Source organism: Myxocyprinus asiaticus, chromosome 3, assembly GCF_019703515.2.
Source record: "Myxocyprinus asiaticus isolate MX2 ecotype Aquarium Trade chromosome 3, UBuf_Myxa_2, whole genome shotgun sequence".
In the NCBI taxonomy this organism is placed as follows: domain Eukaryota; kingdom Metazoa; phylum Chordata; class Actinopteri; order Cypriniformes; family Catostomidae; genus Myxocyprinus; species Myxocyprinus asiaticus.
In genome coordinates this window covers 62,934,326-62,951,046 of record NC_059346.1, presented here as the reverse complement: position 1 = coordinate 62,951,046, position 16,721 = coordinate 62,934,326, and the positions used below count along the sequence as shown (strand labels likewise).

The 16,721-nt window shown below is 37.6% G+C and overlaps 1 protein-coding gene across 2 annotated transcripts in view; it reads left to right on the top strand.

Moving 5' to 3' along the window:
• The window catches only part of LOC127425941 (astrotactin-2-like), an 829,264-nt gene that overhangs the window by 447,097 nt on the left and 365,446 nt on the right, over positions 1 to 16,721 (top strand). For both annotated transcript variants that reach the window (XM_051672308.1, XM_051672299.1), the window contains one exon: positions 14,228 to 14,312. In XM_051672308.1, the coding sequence (XP_051528268.1) occupies positions 14,228 to 14,312 (85 nt within the window). The remainder of the gene's footprint in view (positions 1 to 14,227; positions 14,313 to 16,721) is intronic.

Below are 16,721 nucleotides of genomic sequence, written 5' to 3'. Positions count from 1 at the left end.
GCACAACAACAGAAGAATCTTTATTAATGATCATCATCTGAAACATTTGTATTTAATTTTTTGCCCTTGTAGAGGATGTTTCAATGGTCTTATCAGAGATAAAACACAGGAAATAGAGCTTCTGTGATGCATCACAATCAGTCCACACTCACACAATGACTATCTTTGTTTATTGGCTATGAAACGCTCAGTGAGAGCTCCAGGTTTGCAGACTTACGGCCATCAGAGCGTGAGAGAACAGTGAGGGCTGATGAGCTGTCATAAAGAGAAAGCGGGATCTAAATTCATTTCCAGCTGCTGTGATGCAGCAGAAAGCCAACCAATGAAAGTCGAAAGTCTGAAGAGCAGCTGATAGATTTGTGAAGTATAGAATCTGGACTGTAATCAGTGTTATTGTATTTTTATCAGTTAATGGTTGATTATATGTTTTATTAAATGCTGGCTTATAGGATTCATGTGTAAACATTCTTGAATATGCATATTTGTATAATGGCATTATTTTTTTTAATTTCTTGCAGTTTTAAGATTAATGCTGCATAAACTGGCATGTCTTATGCACTGAGCTAGATAAATGAAGTGGGCTTGGCCAAAATTCTGTAATTATTTATTCACCATCATGTCATTCCAAAACCTGTATGCTTTTATTTTTTTTCCCATGAAACACATTTTTTTTTTTTTTTTTTTTACTGATCTTTTACATACAATGACAGTTCATTGTTACCACAACTGTCACACACACACACACACACACACACACACATACACACACACACACAAAGAAAAACACAACACAACACCTTAAAAGTACCATTAACCCTGTAAAGCTTGACATATGAAAATTCTATTTATTTATTTTTTTACATTAAACTGTTTTTAATTCCATTAGACAAACTATAAAAAGACATTTAAAAAAAAAAAAAAAAGCATGTTATTTTTATTTTTTATTTTTTTTATTTTTTTATGTATCATATTTGATACACTTGGCTTTAAAGGTCATTATCTTCCTGAGGCCCAGCAAATAATTTTTGTGTAGGAAATTTGTTATTTAAGTTTTTCTAGCCCATACATGCTACAGTGGTAAATCTTGGGGTATTATCAGAGAACTCCCTGGGCTTTTCAGAGATACCAAATGTTTGAGAGTTTGGTCATAACAACTTCCGCTCCTTGGCCTATAAATTTGGATTGAAATGTAGCAAAGTTCAATTCAGCACATCAAATACAATATGAATCAAATATTCTTTTTTCAATAAATAATTTTTATCATATGTATTTTAAGCACCAACACTATATTGACATTTAAAAAGGGGAACTGTAAAACTTGTTTTGCTGGGTCTCAGGAACTTATGGGTAAGATGGCATCATAATAGCTTGCAATGTAAAATAATGAGATATTTATAATAGCAGAGCAGGCTGCATAAATGAAAATACACAGAAATATTAGTTCACACTTTAAATATATCTTATAAAATGTACATGTCAGAATTTTCAAAGATTTGAATTTTTTGTGGTGGGCATGAATGTAATGGAATCCTCAAAATCCTGCTGTATCATATTTGACGCATGGATTTTTCAAATATTTTATTATCAAATAATATACAAAATTTTAACCAAGCACAAGTTGCTTATATTCAGCAAATACTCATTTTAAAATATTAGTAACAATACAATCATTACTGTCACTTTTACTTTATTAAAATAAGCTGTCCTTTATCCCAATATAAGAGTCACTTTTCATGCAAGTCCGCCGCCATTTTAAATAGATCGATATAACACTGAAACCACTTTTCTTCACAAATAACCACTAGATGTGAAACTTACATAGCATAGGTTGTTTGGCTCATCAGCTTGAACAGAGAGTGAAACAGGAGCTGTCAAACTTTCTATCATATTTGATACACACAGCATTAAAGGGGTAAAATAGTTCACAAAGAACAGACCAAAATGTAATTGTATTTACTGAAAATAGTCCCATCAACCAAAGCTCTTAAATTACTCACGTTCAATTCAAATTATGTGTAATCGACACCAAACACCATTGATAACTGAATGCAGTGTACCAGCCAGTGACAAGTCTGTGCTATGCAAAAAGTGTTAACCTGCTATTGTTACTTTTAGGAACTATTTCTACCTGATCTAACCCTTAAATGTTTTTTTATATGCAAGAACTGAAGCACAAAAGTGACATGTACCATTAACAACGTCTTTTAACTCTATATTCTTTTTAGCTGTTGCGTTACATTGACTGAACTAAACAAATTAATGCCACTTTTATCAATGGAGTACGTAAGTCTGTTAATGTATATTAAACATGAAAAAAAAAAAGGTAATAAAAAATAAAAAATAACCTAAAAACTGTGCTTAATCTGTTAACAAACTGATTCACTGAATCGACCGGAATACATTAGGTTACGCCAACAAAACTAATTTTATGAGCTAGATAAGGTAGAAGTAACTCTTTAAGGTAACAATTGCAGGTTATCAACTTTTGTGAATTTGGCTAAAGTAGGTTGAAAGTTGTTCCACTGACTAAACAGTCTGTGCTTACCAAAATCCGAAACTACTGCCCCCAGTGGTCAAAGCGGGAAGAACTTTTAATGCATGTGAGCTCCAGTTTCCTGCAGCGACTGCAGCTGTGGCGAGTCTTATCTGATGTTTTTCTCTGTGTGGAGAACTGGCAGATATAAGCCTCTTGTCTTTGCGCACACACTGACTCTGTGACGGAGCATTCAACCGTCCGGGCCCGACGCCAGCCCAATCTCAGCTCAGAACCAGCTTTTGATTAAACCGCAAGGTTATCAGCTCTGATTCTCTCATGGGCTGCTTCAGAAATATAACTTTAACTCATGACTTAATAAAACTAGCCAAGCCTTTCATATTCATATCGCTATAAATATTCCTAGTTTGTACTCTCTCTCTCTCCCACACACAGAACTAATAGAGGACAAAATGCCTCATTTTGTCATTTCATAGTGTTGAGGGTTTATCAGCCCTATATTCTCTCACTCGTGTCCATATGTGGGAGTGGAACATGATGAATGTTCTGAAGGCCCACAGGCGGAATTGCTTCCCTTGGAATTGTGTAACACCAGGAAATATTCATCTGAACAACAATATCTCTTTCCTTGTGCCCACGATGAACCTTGAAATCAGAAAATTGCCCATGCGGCTTTTCACGAAATGAGATAAGAATTCTAATGAAAGCTTTTATTAATCACTCGGGGTCGGACATTAAAATATAATGCTGGTTGAATCTTCACCATCATTAAAAAACACAAAGCAAAAACTGTGCTCTTGGAGAAGGCAGTGTGCTAGTGATGTTTTTGTGTGCTGTTTTACCCAGTAAAGCTGCTCTTTAAATCTCATGTGTCAGTAGAATTCCCAATCAAAAAACACATCAATCTGATACTATTGCTCCATTCTTAATCAGAGCTGAAGTAAATTAATCTGATAGGAATAGTTCACCCCAAAGTGGAAATGCAGGTAACACTTGTACATTCCCTTTGATAAGAGTTTATAAAGGGGAATAATAATTAATTTACAAATGCATTATACATTTGATATGCATTTATAAAAAACATGCATAAAAAGGGTGACTTTCATGCAATACTTGCCAAATAAATTTTTTTCCCTCAGATGTTATAAATGCATAATAACACTTATTCCACATTAATAACACACTGTATTAAAATGTATTTACTATAATATTTATTTTTTTCATTATCTTCATTATCTTTATTTTTTTTTATTTTTATTTATTTATTTTTTTTTTATCAACTATCTTTGTCCATAATTCTTTAGGGCTTTAAAGCCCTTTATTCTAATTTGCATTTGCCCTTATGGAAATAGTCAATAGGACTCGTGCACTGTATTCCTAATCTTCTGGAATTATACAATAGTTTTGTGTGAGAAACAGACAGAAATGTCAGTTTTTTATTTACTGAAATCCTTGCCCTCCACTGTAACTCTCAAAATTCATTCTTCATTTGACTAAAATAGAATGTCCTTTTTTACATCTGCGGTTTCTACAGCAATTACTGTATGTATTAGCAGCTCTAAACCGCTAAGTGGCACAATAACCATAGAATTTCAATAGCTGGGAGCTGAACGCCTTCATTTTGCCTCCACGTGCAATCGGAATGATCATAAATACGAGTTTTCCACTCAAAATTTGCGCATGAATGACCCCTCAAGTTGTACTTACGACTGGGAAACTCTGAGATAGTTTTGATGCCTGAGTTTCCGAGATGGGAGGAGTCATAAACTTTCAATATGGTGGAGAAGACTACAGTTTCTGTAGTGAATAACAGGTTTAATGCATTTTTCTAAATACAGCTAATTGGTAGCGCTTGCCATTTCAGTCATATTCATTTAAGCATATCAGCAACTATTTGATGCATGTTTTGCATTTTACACTAAGAAAATAGCTTGTATTTGACCAAAATTCCATTATATACCCAGTAATATGTATTATGGTGTCAAAATAAAAGTTCCTCAAGAAATATGTAGGAAAGAACATGGTGGCATCCATGTTTCCTGTTCTTTCCGACAACAAAGCACTTGAACGTGACGTACTTGTAATTACCCCTTCAGAAGTGGGAAGTAGGATAATTCCAATAGCACATAAAGGCAGCATTAATCTCTTTCTTGTGAATAGCAGTAACTTTTTCTATGTTAAAATACTTTCTCTTATCCCAGCTTAATATGCAGAGACAACTACAAAATAAGTCAGCCATTCGTAAATTAATTTTCTCGAAAACTGTAAACACTGTGTCTCTGTGGTGCTATAAAAATTCCTCTGTTTGATTTGAGCATCCCGTCCAGTCCAACACAACAACATTCACCCAACCAATGGCATGAGTTGGGGGCGGGACTATCTGTTTGATCAACAGCAGAGGTGAGGCGTATTCGAAAAGCTGTTTGAAAGCAATACTAATGTTTGCAATTCTGTTCACTGGCACTAGAAGTGCAGTTGCGCTTAGTGGTATTTAGGGGCACAACGGAGCATGCATGCATTAAAAATTACTGCAGAATTCATTAACAAAAGATTCTTCATACATGACAAAGGACAAAAAAATCTTCTCTGATAAACCTTTTTCAAATTATTATTTCTCAAATTAACCTTACAGGCAGCACCAGATTACATCAGTCCTGATGGATCTCCTTAAACCACTAATAAACTAATAATATATTGATGATACTTTATACTTCCATTTGCCATTAACAAACGTATGCTAGTTCATCAACATTTAAACCTTTCAAATCAAACTTTCAAGACATTCATAACTACATTCATGTATTTTCAGTTTTAACTGTCTATTATTTTAACTGTCTATTAAGCGTTATATAACGCAATAATGCTTAATTGGTTATTCATGAAAGTTATACATTGTTGATATTTTATATGACATAAACTACCACAAAGAAGCAATGCTGCGTTTGTATATGCTGGTTTTTTTTTATTTATTTTTTTTATTGTTTTTCTATGAAAATATGCATCAGACCAGTGGTTCCCAACCTTTTTACCTTGAAGCCCCCTCTACTTATAAGCCTACACATACAGTATATCACCGCCATGGATGCACACTCTCTCTCCTCGCTATGTGTTTGCTCGTGTGCACACACGAGAGAGCACTATCATCAATGGCTGTAAGAAATGCAAAATTTTGATTATAATACAATGATTTTTGGAAAATTGCTTTGTCACAGATTTTGCATAACTGCGATAGACATGATACGTGATACAGTTCTAGCGGTTGACATTTCTACTGGTCTATTACACACTGATGCAGAGCCATGCTGCTGCTTGATGGTCTCATTATAAAGCATCAACAAGGTATGCCATTCTAAGAGGTTTTTAGAGTCTTGCAGTGCGTGGTTATGTTATAGAATTTTCATGACCATTGAAGATCCAAGAAAAAGAAACCCACAAGCACTCATCCACGCGACAGCCAAAGCACCTGCGTTAGAAGCAGAATACTGTCAATTTGGTGCGTGTCATCCTCACACAGTTGTGCAAAGAGGCTGTTATTGGTAGAGTGACATTTCATGATTTTTTTAATGTATTTTATTTTTTTATGTTTGAGATTTTGCTTATGTTGAGTTAGACGAGGATGCTGACATGTTTTTTACTGTTATCGTGCATATAATGGATTCGCACATTTTAATTTGACTCGCTATTTTTCTCAGAATCTTGCATGTGAACGCAAGATTAATCGGTCATTATTCAAAATGCTGTCTGTAATTTTGACACATAAAACAAGCAAGAAACTCAGTTTAAACCATCTTCACGTGTTATATCTCTCCCCTGGTCTCTGCGGGCGCATGAAAGAGAGAGGGAGAGAGAGGACAGCTACTCCTATTGTAAGAAGTGTGCCAAGTGCATTCTATGGAAAAGAACTGAAAAATAAAGAGTCCTTCAAAGTATCCAACTTTGTTAAAAAAGATTTCAAGAGTCATCATTTCAGAGGTCACATACAGTGTTTCGAAGGACGAGCATTTATATGCAATCTATCTGCAGAATAGCTCAAATCAAAGCCATTTAAATTAAACCTCTAAATCAGAGTAATTGCAACACCATGTGCAGAACCAGCACGCGCTTACCTGCTGCAAAAGCATTTTAGTGCTTCATTTGAAAAGATGGAAAGGCTCATTTTCTTTCGTGTATGACAGAAAATAATAGTACAGGTATCTGTCATTTGCATATGCAGTCATAAGAAATGAATTATTTAGCATTTGGCTATTAAACTAATTGCTTCTGTTGTGCCTGTGTGTGCAATTTATACCCTCTACAAGCAATTTTTAAATATTCTGACATTTTTTAGTGCAGTTCAAGTTAAAGTACCATTAATTTTAGCTTTCAGAGATTTTTATTCTTTTTACTATATACTGTATGATCATATATGACTCGAGTTGCATTAGAATAAAATAGAATCTGAATGTATCACTAGACAAGGGGTGACTTTACCCAACATAAAATGTCACCTTGTTCAGTTATGGATTTCTATTTTAGTATTGAGTGGGTCATTCTCTATGTGGTGCCTTCACTGCAGAAAATAATCGCATAATACACTTAAAACGTGACCTCAAATTGCTCCCAAGAGAATTAAACGTAGTTATTTACACAAAATAATATGCATATTTGAACATATAACCTATATACACTAACTTAGCACTTTATTGGGAACACTATGTTTCCAATAAAGTGCCCGACGTGGTCTTCTGCTGTTCTAACCCATCCACCTAAAGATTCGACATGTTGTGCATTCTGAGATGCTATTTTGCTAACTACAATTGTACAGAGGGGTTATCTGAGTGTAACAGAGTTCTTAAGATGGGCAAGGAGGAGGCGGGAACTAGCTGAACAGTCAATGTAAAACTTTAATAACAAACTGAACTCAAACATAACATAAACTGCAAAACAATCAAAGACGCACACACACACCTTCATGCGTCTCTCTCTCTCTCCCTCACTTGTGACGAGTCTCCGGCTCGTCCTTATCTCCCTCCTGGCTGATTAGGTCCTCATGGCCCGGCCACACCCTCCTCCTCATCACACTCCTCCACCACCCAATTCAGGCTGGGGAAACCTCCGGCTTGATGTACTCCCCTCCCTTCCTGGAGGGGAGGTGTTGCCCTTCCAGCCGTCCTTCTGCCAGCAGGTCTTCCCCACCTCTTTGGACCCAGGGAGAGACGAGGGGAGGGAGAGGGGAGAGGGAAAGAGCGAAGGGGAGAGAGAGAGAGAGAAATAAAGTGGCTCACCGGTCCCCGGACACGCTGTCGACTGGTCCTCAGCCACTACTCCGCCCCCTGGCAGACAACAGCCGCTCCTCCCCTGGTGGACGGCAGCAAGTCCTCCATCCCCTGGCAGACGGCAATGGCTCCTCCACTTCCTGGCTGACGGCAGTGGTTCCTCCGGCTCCGTCCTCTGGCAGATGGCAACAGCGAGGACTCCAAGACAGCACATCCTTCCTCCTTCCCGGGTTTCGGCACCAGTGTAACAAATTCAAGAATGGCAAAGGAGGAAGCTGGGACCGGCTTGGCACAACACATAGACATTTATTGCACATAAACTTTTCAGTGTCACACAATAAGGCTTTTCAGCCTTATTGACTGCTTATTGTCTGCTTTTCAGCAGACATGTTCAACATAAAGACATACACAAACACATCCCTTCATGCGTCTCTCTCTCCCCGTTTGCCGCTGTCTCCTCTCCTTAAATACTCCCGCCGGCCGTCACTGGAATGCGAGACCGGTGTGGCACACAGGTGGAACTCATTCACCACTTATCTTCCCAGCCTCGCTCTGCCCAGATGCCGCTCGAGTTACCATAGCCTTTCCATCAACTCAAACCAGTCTAAACATTCACCGTTGACCTCTCTCAACAACAAGGCATTTCCGTCCTCAGCTCTGCTGCTTACTAGATTTTTTTTTTTTTTTGATTTTTTTTTTTGCCACCATTCTGAGTAAACTCTAGAGACTGTTGTGGTGAAAATCCCAGGATATCAGCAGTTTCAGAAATGCCCAAAACAACCCATTGTTTCAAAATATAAAAGAATGTTAAAGTGAATAATGTTATCACTTGATGATCATGCGCTACACGGACAGGTTTAGCCGTTGTACACCCTCTCTATGTTTACAACAGATCTACAAATAATTTATCTCTTAAATTCCCACCATGTTAGAAAACAGGAGAATACACAATAATTATAATGCAGACTTTTTAATACTGGTCATTAATTTGTGAGCAGATCAATTAAAACTAACATAACACTGGAATATTCAAAGCTACATGTATTTTCAAAGAAACTGAGGCGTTACTTCCACTTTGGTATGTCGTATTCCTTTCATTTATTTTACATAGGCTCTTTTCATGAGGTTGAAAAGGCACCACATACAAAGAATCACCCAGGAACAGTTGGACACTTGTGGCATCCATAACCCTATTGTTGCTGATTTTACTTTCTCTGTTTGGTGTAATACTAATAATAAGAAATGGGTCTGAATGCACATTATTATCACAAGAATAAGCTGTAAAATCTGAGCCCTTCAATGGAATGAATATCATTATCATTGGGGGATAAAGACGAGTGCATATTATTATTTCTAATATTCACTCCTCCGGCTCAAGAAATATGAATGTGTGCGCGGGCTGTTTGTGAAATGACTTTTTCATTGTTTCATTTCATCTCAAGCCAACGGCAGTTTATGAATTTGCGTCATATTTGAGTATGAAGTGTCTTTTCTGAGTTTCAATGATTTTCTGGATTTTCACATTTGGCTTTATCTTTAGTCATTTATTTAAGGCATTCATTTCTGAATAAATTTGTCATAATTTTTGGTAGCACTGACAGCATTTTTATTTATTTATTTTTTATTTATTTTTTGAAAGATATATGTATATGTGTGTGTGTATATATATATATATATATATATATATATATATATATATATATATATATATATATATATATATATATATACACACTGGCATCCAAAAGTTTGGAATAATGTACAGATTTTGCTGTTTCGGAAGGAAATGGGTACTTTAATTCATCAAAGTGGCATTCAACTGATCACAAAGTATAGTCAGGACATTACTGATGTAAAAAACAGCACCATCACTATCTGAAAAAAAGTTATTTTTGATCAAATCTAGACAAGCCCCATTTCCAGCAGCCATCACTCCAACACCTTATCTTTGAGTAATCATGCTAAATTGCTAATTTGGTACTAGAAAATTACTTGCCAATATATCAAACAAAGTTGAAAGCTATTTTGTTCGATTAAATGAAGCTTTACATTGTCTTTGTGTTTGTTTTTGAGTTGCCACAGCATGCAATATACTGGCATGTCTTAAGGTCAATATTAGGTCAAAAATGGCAAAAAAAGAAACAGCTTTCTCTGGAAACTCATCAATCAATCATTGTTTTGAGGAACGAAAGCTAAACAATGCTTGAAATTGCCAAAAAACTGAAAGTTTCATACAAAGGTGTACACTACAGTCTTCAAAGACAAAGAACAACTGGCTCTAACAAGGACAGAAAGAGATGTGGAAAGCCAGATGTACAACTAAACAAGAGGATAAGACATCAGAGTCTCTAGTTTGAGAAATAGATGCCTTACATGTCCTCAGCTGAGAGCTTCATTGAATTCTACCCGCTCAACACCAGTTTCATGTACAACAGTAAAGAGAAGACTCAGGGGTGCAGGCCTTATGGGAAGAATTGCAAAGAAAAAGCCACTTTTGAAGCAGAAAAACAAAAAGAAAAGGTTAGAGTGGGCAAAGAAACACAGACACTGGACAACAGATAATTGGACAAGAGTGTTATGGATCTTAACCCCATTGAGTTTTTGTGGGACAAGACAGCCGTATCTATGGCAAGTGCTACAGGAAATGTAGGGTGAAATGTCACCTGAGTATCTGGACACACTGACAGCTAGAATGCCAAGGATCTGCAAAGCTGTTATTGCTGCACATGGATGATTTTTGGATGAGAACTCTTTGAAGTAGTTTAAGAAGTTATGCATTTTTTTTTTTTTTTTTTTTTTAATTGTATCAGTAATTTTTCTCATTATTAATGTCCTGACTATACACTGTGATCAGCTGAATGCCACGGCAGTGTATATAGCGTTGAAGTCAGAAGTTTACATACACTTAGGTTGAAGTCATTAAAACTCATTTTTTAACCATTCCACAGATGTCATATTAGCAAACTATAGTTTTGGCAAGTCGTTTAGGAAATCTGCTTTGTGCATGACACAAGTAATTTTTCCAACAATTGTTTACAGACAGATTGTTTCACTTTAATTGACCATATCATAATTCCAGTGGGTCAGAAGTTTACATACACTAAGTTACTATGCCTTTAAGCAGCCTGGACAATTCCAGAAAATTATGTCAAGCCTTTAGGCAATTAGCCAGTTAGCTTCTGATAGGCTAATTGGAGTCAATTGGAGGTGTACCTGTGAATGTATTTTAAGGCCAATCTTTAAACTCAGTTCCTCTTTGCTTGACATCATGGTAAAATCAAAAGAAATCAGCCAAGACCTCAGAAAAAATATCAACGGAGGGGTCGCTGCCAGCCGCCGAGAGCCGGAGGAACCATCTCGGCCATCTGCCAAGAAGGTAAGGAGCGGTTCCGTCAACCAGGGGCCAGAGGACTCTCTGCCGTCCACTGGGGGAGGAGTGAGCTAGCATCCGCTAAAGGGTGGAGGAGTGGTTGAGGACCAGGCAACAGCGAGTCTGGGAGCCAGCGAGCATGTTCTTCTCTCTCTCTCTCTCTGTGTGTCTCTGCTCGCACTTTCCCCCTCCCCACGCCTTCCCTTGTCCCTCCCCCAGGTTCACAGGAGGTGGGGTGGACCACCAGCTGACAGAATGGCTGGAAGGGGGGGAGTTAGTCAGACTGGTGACGCCCCAGCCTGAATCGGGCAGGGGAGGAGAGTGACGAGGAGGAGGGCATGGCCGGGCCATGATGGAGCACGGCTGGCACTGAATCAGCTGATCAGCGGGAGAGCGAGATAAGGGGCAGTCAGAGACGCCAGTTCGAGAGAGCGAGACACACGCAGCCGCGATGCTTTGCTGCAGGAGAGACTGGTGCACTTCACAAAATAGATGGCATCGTGAGGAAGGAAAATTATGTGGATATATTGAAGCAACATCTCAAGACATCAGCCAGGAAGTTAAAGCTTGTTTGGAAATGGGTCTTCCAAATGGACAATGACCTCAAGCATACCTCCAAAATTGTGGCAAAATGGCTTAAGGACAACAAAGTAAAGGTATTGGAGTGGCCATCACAAAGCCCTAACCATAATTTGATAGAAAATTTGTGGGCAGAACTGAAAAAGCGTGTGCGAGCAAGGAGGCATACAAACCTGACACAGTTACACCAGTTCGATCTGGAGGAATGGGCCAAAATTCCAGCAACTTATTGTGAGAAGCTTGTGGAAGGCTACCCAAAACATTTGACCCAAGTTAAACAATATAAAGGCAATGCTACCAAATACTAACAAAGTGTATGTAAACTTCTGACCCACTGGGAAGGTGATGAAGCTGAAATAAATCATTCTCTCTTCTATTATTCTGCCATTTCACATTCTTAAAATAAAGAAGTAGGCACCATCTTAGCACCAGTTGCTGTCAAATGCATAAGATATGCATATGAAGTGTAGTAAACATGTGTCTTATCATCGTCTCATGCTGTCTGTCAAGCAAGGATGCAAATTAAGTTTGTTTCTTACCTCACACGAGTGGGTGCTCGAGCTTGGTCGTTGCTTTCAGGCTCGTGCATGAGCTGTGACGTCAACAGTATGAGACAGGGAAAGATATGTATATTTCATGCTTTTAGCTGCCTGACAATAAATGAAGAAATAAATCGATCATCGGAAAAAGATGTAGTACAATGTAATGAAGTGTTTGTGATCAAAATGTTTCTTATTTTGTCAGAATGCATGGTGGTTTTTTAATGGAAACATGCTGTTAACATGATGTAGTTCCAGCATCTACCAGCAGGGGCTAGCAGGGACCTGATAAACAGCTAATTCCTAAGCTTGTAGGCTCATCTTGGTAGAAGGGCTCTGACGCTGTGGCGTACACTCCGGGCGGACACATTACAAAGGTTCCACCCTTCACACCAGTGTTTATGCTGTATAAACGATAAATGCATTAATCGCGAATTAACGCTTTAAACTTTTTTAATTAATTGCACGCATTAACGCGTTAATATATATAAGAGCTGTTGGAATTAACTTGTTAACTAATGTGATTAATTAAAAAAAATGAATGTGTTTATTTTTCTTATTTATGATTAACACATTCACTGTTAATACAGCATAAAGCAGCATAAACACTTGTTGGGAGGGCGGAACCTTTGTAACCTAACATAACCTTTCCACCTGTAGTCATTACACTGACACATACTTCACAACACACACACAAACAAAAGCGCTTCCCTGTCAGTGATAAAATTATGGAGAAAGGATCTCTTAGCACATTTGATGTACAAAACAAGCCCAGAAGGGACTTGTGATAGAAATCAAGCATTTTTTTAAGTCTAGGTGCATTTTAATTACCAAAGAAGAAAGACAATCACCAAAACGCAGAATGAGACGTTTTTGTCTGCAAGCGCTTTTCATGTGGAATTCAAAGCAAAGATAGACGCTGGCTTTGACGCTTTGATGCAAATCATTATCGCAGCTTCACGATTGCTGTAGGAAAGCAGATAGCAACAGTCTGATTAATATTGTGGAGGATGACAATTTAAGATATTTAATGCCCATTGCAATGAATATGCAACCTATGGGGAGACTAGTTCTTTCAATTAGTCAAACTTCCACTTAGACTGTCATAAATGTGAAAGTGCATTTCTATCCTTATACTGTGGAAGGCTTTGTTTGGAAAATGTTAATAAAGCATTATATTGTTATATATTGTTTTTTTGTTTGTTTTTTTTTTCTTTCCTAAAAACATGCATTTCTACAGGAAAAGAATTATCTGCGATTAATCACGATCAGCTTAAAAAATATGCGATTAATCATGATTAAAAATTTTAAACAACTGACAGCTACACACACACACACATATATATATATATATATAACCCCATTGAGTATATTATAACATTATATATCATATAATGCTATAGTTTTGGGGAAAAAAAGAGTACATTTTGTGTCAATAACATATGTGGATATGCTATTAAAAAAAAATAATGGCAGGTAAAGGAATTAAGAATCAGTATTATTGCTATTTTCATTATACCTGTAAGGTAGTAGGGACATTTTATATGAAGTGCAAAAGAAAATCACTTACATAATCTATAACAAGGGATAATTACCAAACACCGGACACATTCATACAGTGTTTTATTGTACAGGTTGGGGTCTTCATAGAACCACATATCACTTACATTTATCAAACATGTTCACTGCATATGTTTTTCAATTAGAAATAATTTATTTAAAATTCCAATTATAAGTCTTTGTGGACTGATCCAGAACTGTTTAAGAAAGGATCTTGATGGATCAGTGAATTGATTTTTCCCCACCTCTATTACAACAACAACAAGCTCTCACCTGTCACTCTTCTCAACTCATTGCCGCGGTTGACTGTGTGCCTGTGTACAGAACCTACAAAACTTTTTTATTGGATAGAACCCATGTGGTAGAGTTGGGTGCTGGGTGCCACATGGATAATGGAATATAATCTTTCAATGTGTTGTGTCCTCTGCAGGTGAATGCAGCTGTCTGGAGGGTTACGCCCCTGACCCCGAGCACCAACATCTCTGCATTCGCACCGACTGGGGCCGCAACGAAGGGTGAGTGCTGCAAACAGCTGTCAATGTCTCTCAAACGGGACAAACTATACGCCAGGACAGGTGGGGAAAGAGTAAGACTGATACAAAGAGAGGAATTCCATTCATCATTAATCTGTTTGTACATGTTGAAGAACTCGCTCAAACTACAGCTGCTCTAAAAAATGGCAGCAGAAAATTTGGCCCATACATTGGATCATGGATCCAGACTGAAATTAAAATGAATAAATACAAATCATGAAAGTTTTACACTAAAACGGACCAAAACAGTATTTGCTAAGGCAAGAATCACTATTACAGTACAATTGCTCATACATAGGGTTATGGATTTCAAGAACCCCTAAGTATTAAAGTTCGGACTATGGATATGAATGATACTTCAAATCGTCCGGCTTGTTGTGGAGAGGTGTGCTGTCACTTACAATTTTAGCCTGGTGGACAATAGATTTGAAACAATCCTTTCGTGACAAAATAGTATTATATCTGTATTTCAATCAGGTCAGTTCTCTGAGGCCATCAGAAGACATTCAGTGCTTCAGCTCTGCCTCGGCAGTTTTAATATTCCCTTCCAACTCCATGAGTACTCGTGCATTGGATTTTTTGATGAATGAGGCATACTGTATGATCAGACCCCTAAGAAGTGCCTTAAGTGCCTCCCAAGCCACACCCACACAGGATACTGAGGACCAGTATGAGGTCTCCATATAGACATTGATTTCAGCCTTTAGCATTTGTTGGAATTCAGGATTTTGCAAAAGGGATACATTAAAGCACCAACTATATGATTTATTTTTCTCCGTATGTGGCAAAACTCACCAGGGTGTGATCTGAGACTAAAATGTTTCCAATTGAACAATCAACAACAGATGAAATGAGGGACTCAGATATATATATATATATATATATATATATATATATATATATATATATATATATATATATATATATAAATCTATTCTAGAATAAATCTTATGGACTGATGAAAAAAATGTATAGTCCCTACTGGATAGGTTCAAAAGTTTACAAATATCTGTAAGACCAAGATCTTTACACATCCTGTGAAGTGTCACTGTTGCTCTAGGGGGATTACACACTTTTGCTTCACTATGATCAAGGACTGAGTCCATCAAAAGATTAATGTGTCCTCCCAATATTATATAATGAGGGGTGCCAGCGGCTTGCAACTTCCCTTCAAGATCAATAAAAAAGCCATGAAAATCAGCGTTAGGTGCGTAAATATTTACCAAAATCATCCAAATTTTTGCTAAAACAATAATGACTCTTCCTAATTTATCTTTAATCTGTTTAAGACATTTGAATTATAGACGCTTACTTATCAATGTAATTACTCCCCTGCTCTTACATGAGCTAGCACTAAAAAAAAATGTCCACCCCATATCTTCCCAAATTTTTCAGCTTCCTGCAGGGAAAGATGCATTTCTTGAAGCACTATACATATTTCTAACCTTCCTTCTTTTTATGGGGTGCCCCAACCCATTCACATTCCACATGGGGAGAGACAATCTGCTCATATAAACATCTGACATTTTGACGTATTAGAAAAAATATATTGTGTGTCAAAAAGAAAATTATAATGATCACATTATAACATTAGTGCAACAATCAAACACCGAACATCCCCCAGAAAAAGAAAAAAAAACATAAAAAAAGAAAAACGTGCGCATTAACCCACACACGACAGCGTCAACTGGCGTCCATCCCTCTAAACTCAAACAGTCCATGTATGCCTATGAAAGCCCCCGCGACAACTTTGCCGTTGGATTGCTCAAGTCCATTGCTTCTATACAAATTATGTGAGACAGAATTACATAACAGAAAATAATCTATAAAATGAACTCCAGCCAATAAGAGGTATAAGCACAAAGAACGTGCAGATTCATCCACAAACTGTCCCGAAGGAGTGTTATTCCACAAAACAAATTTCAGCTGCTAGGCAGAACCAGCACAAAAAGAAACAACAAAGGCACTCAGCTTCCTCGGACAGTCAAGTGATTGTTCAGTGAGTCAGTCCACTCGGTTGCATCGAGAGCACAACAAAATGACTTACTCATTCCACTGACTTTATGAAGGACATTGCTTGCTGTGGGCATGTAAATATTTTGCGACCATCCTTAGTATCTATTTTCAATTTGGCCAGGAACATCAGTGCAAAAGTGACCTTCTGTTGATGTAAGAGTTTCTTGCATTCGTTGAATCGATCACATTTCTTTCTTGTCGAATTCGCAAAGTCTGGGAACAAGAAAATACTGTTCTTCCAAGAAAGCCTTCCTTAACTCCTCGCCTCGCGTAACATGAGATCTTTATTGGATGATCTCAGAAATTTGGCCAGAATTGATCGGGGGCCTGTCTCCCTCCGCGGATCTCCGAGCCGAAACTCGGAAGCTCGCTTGA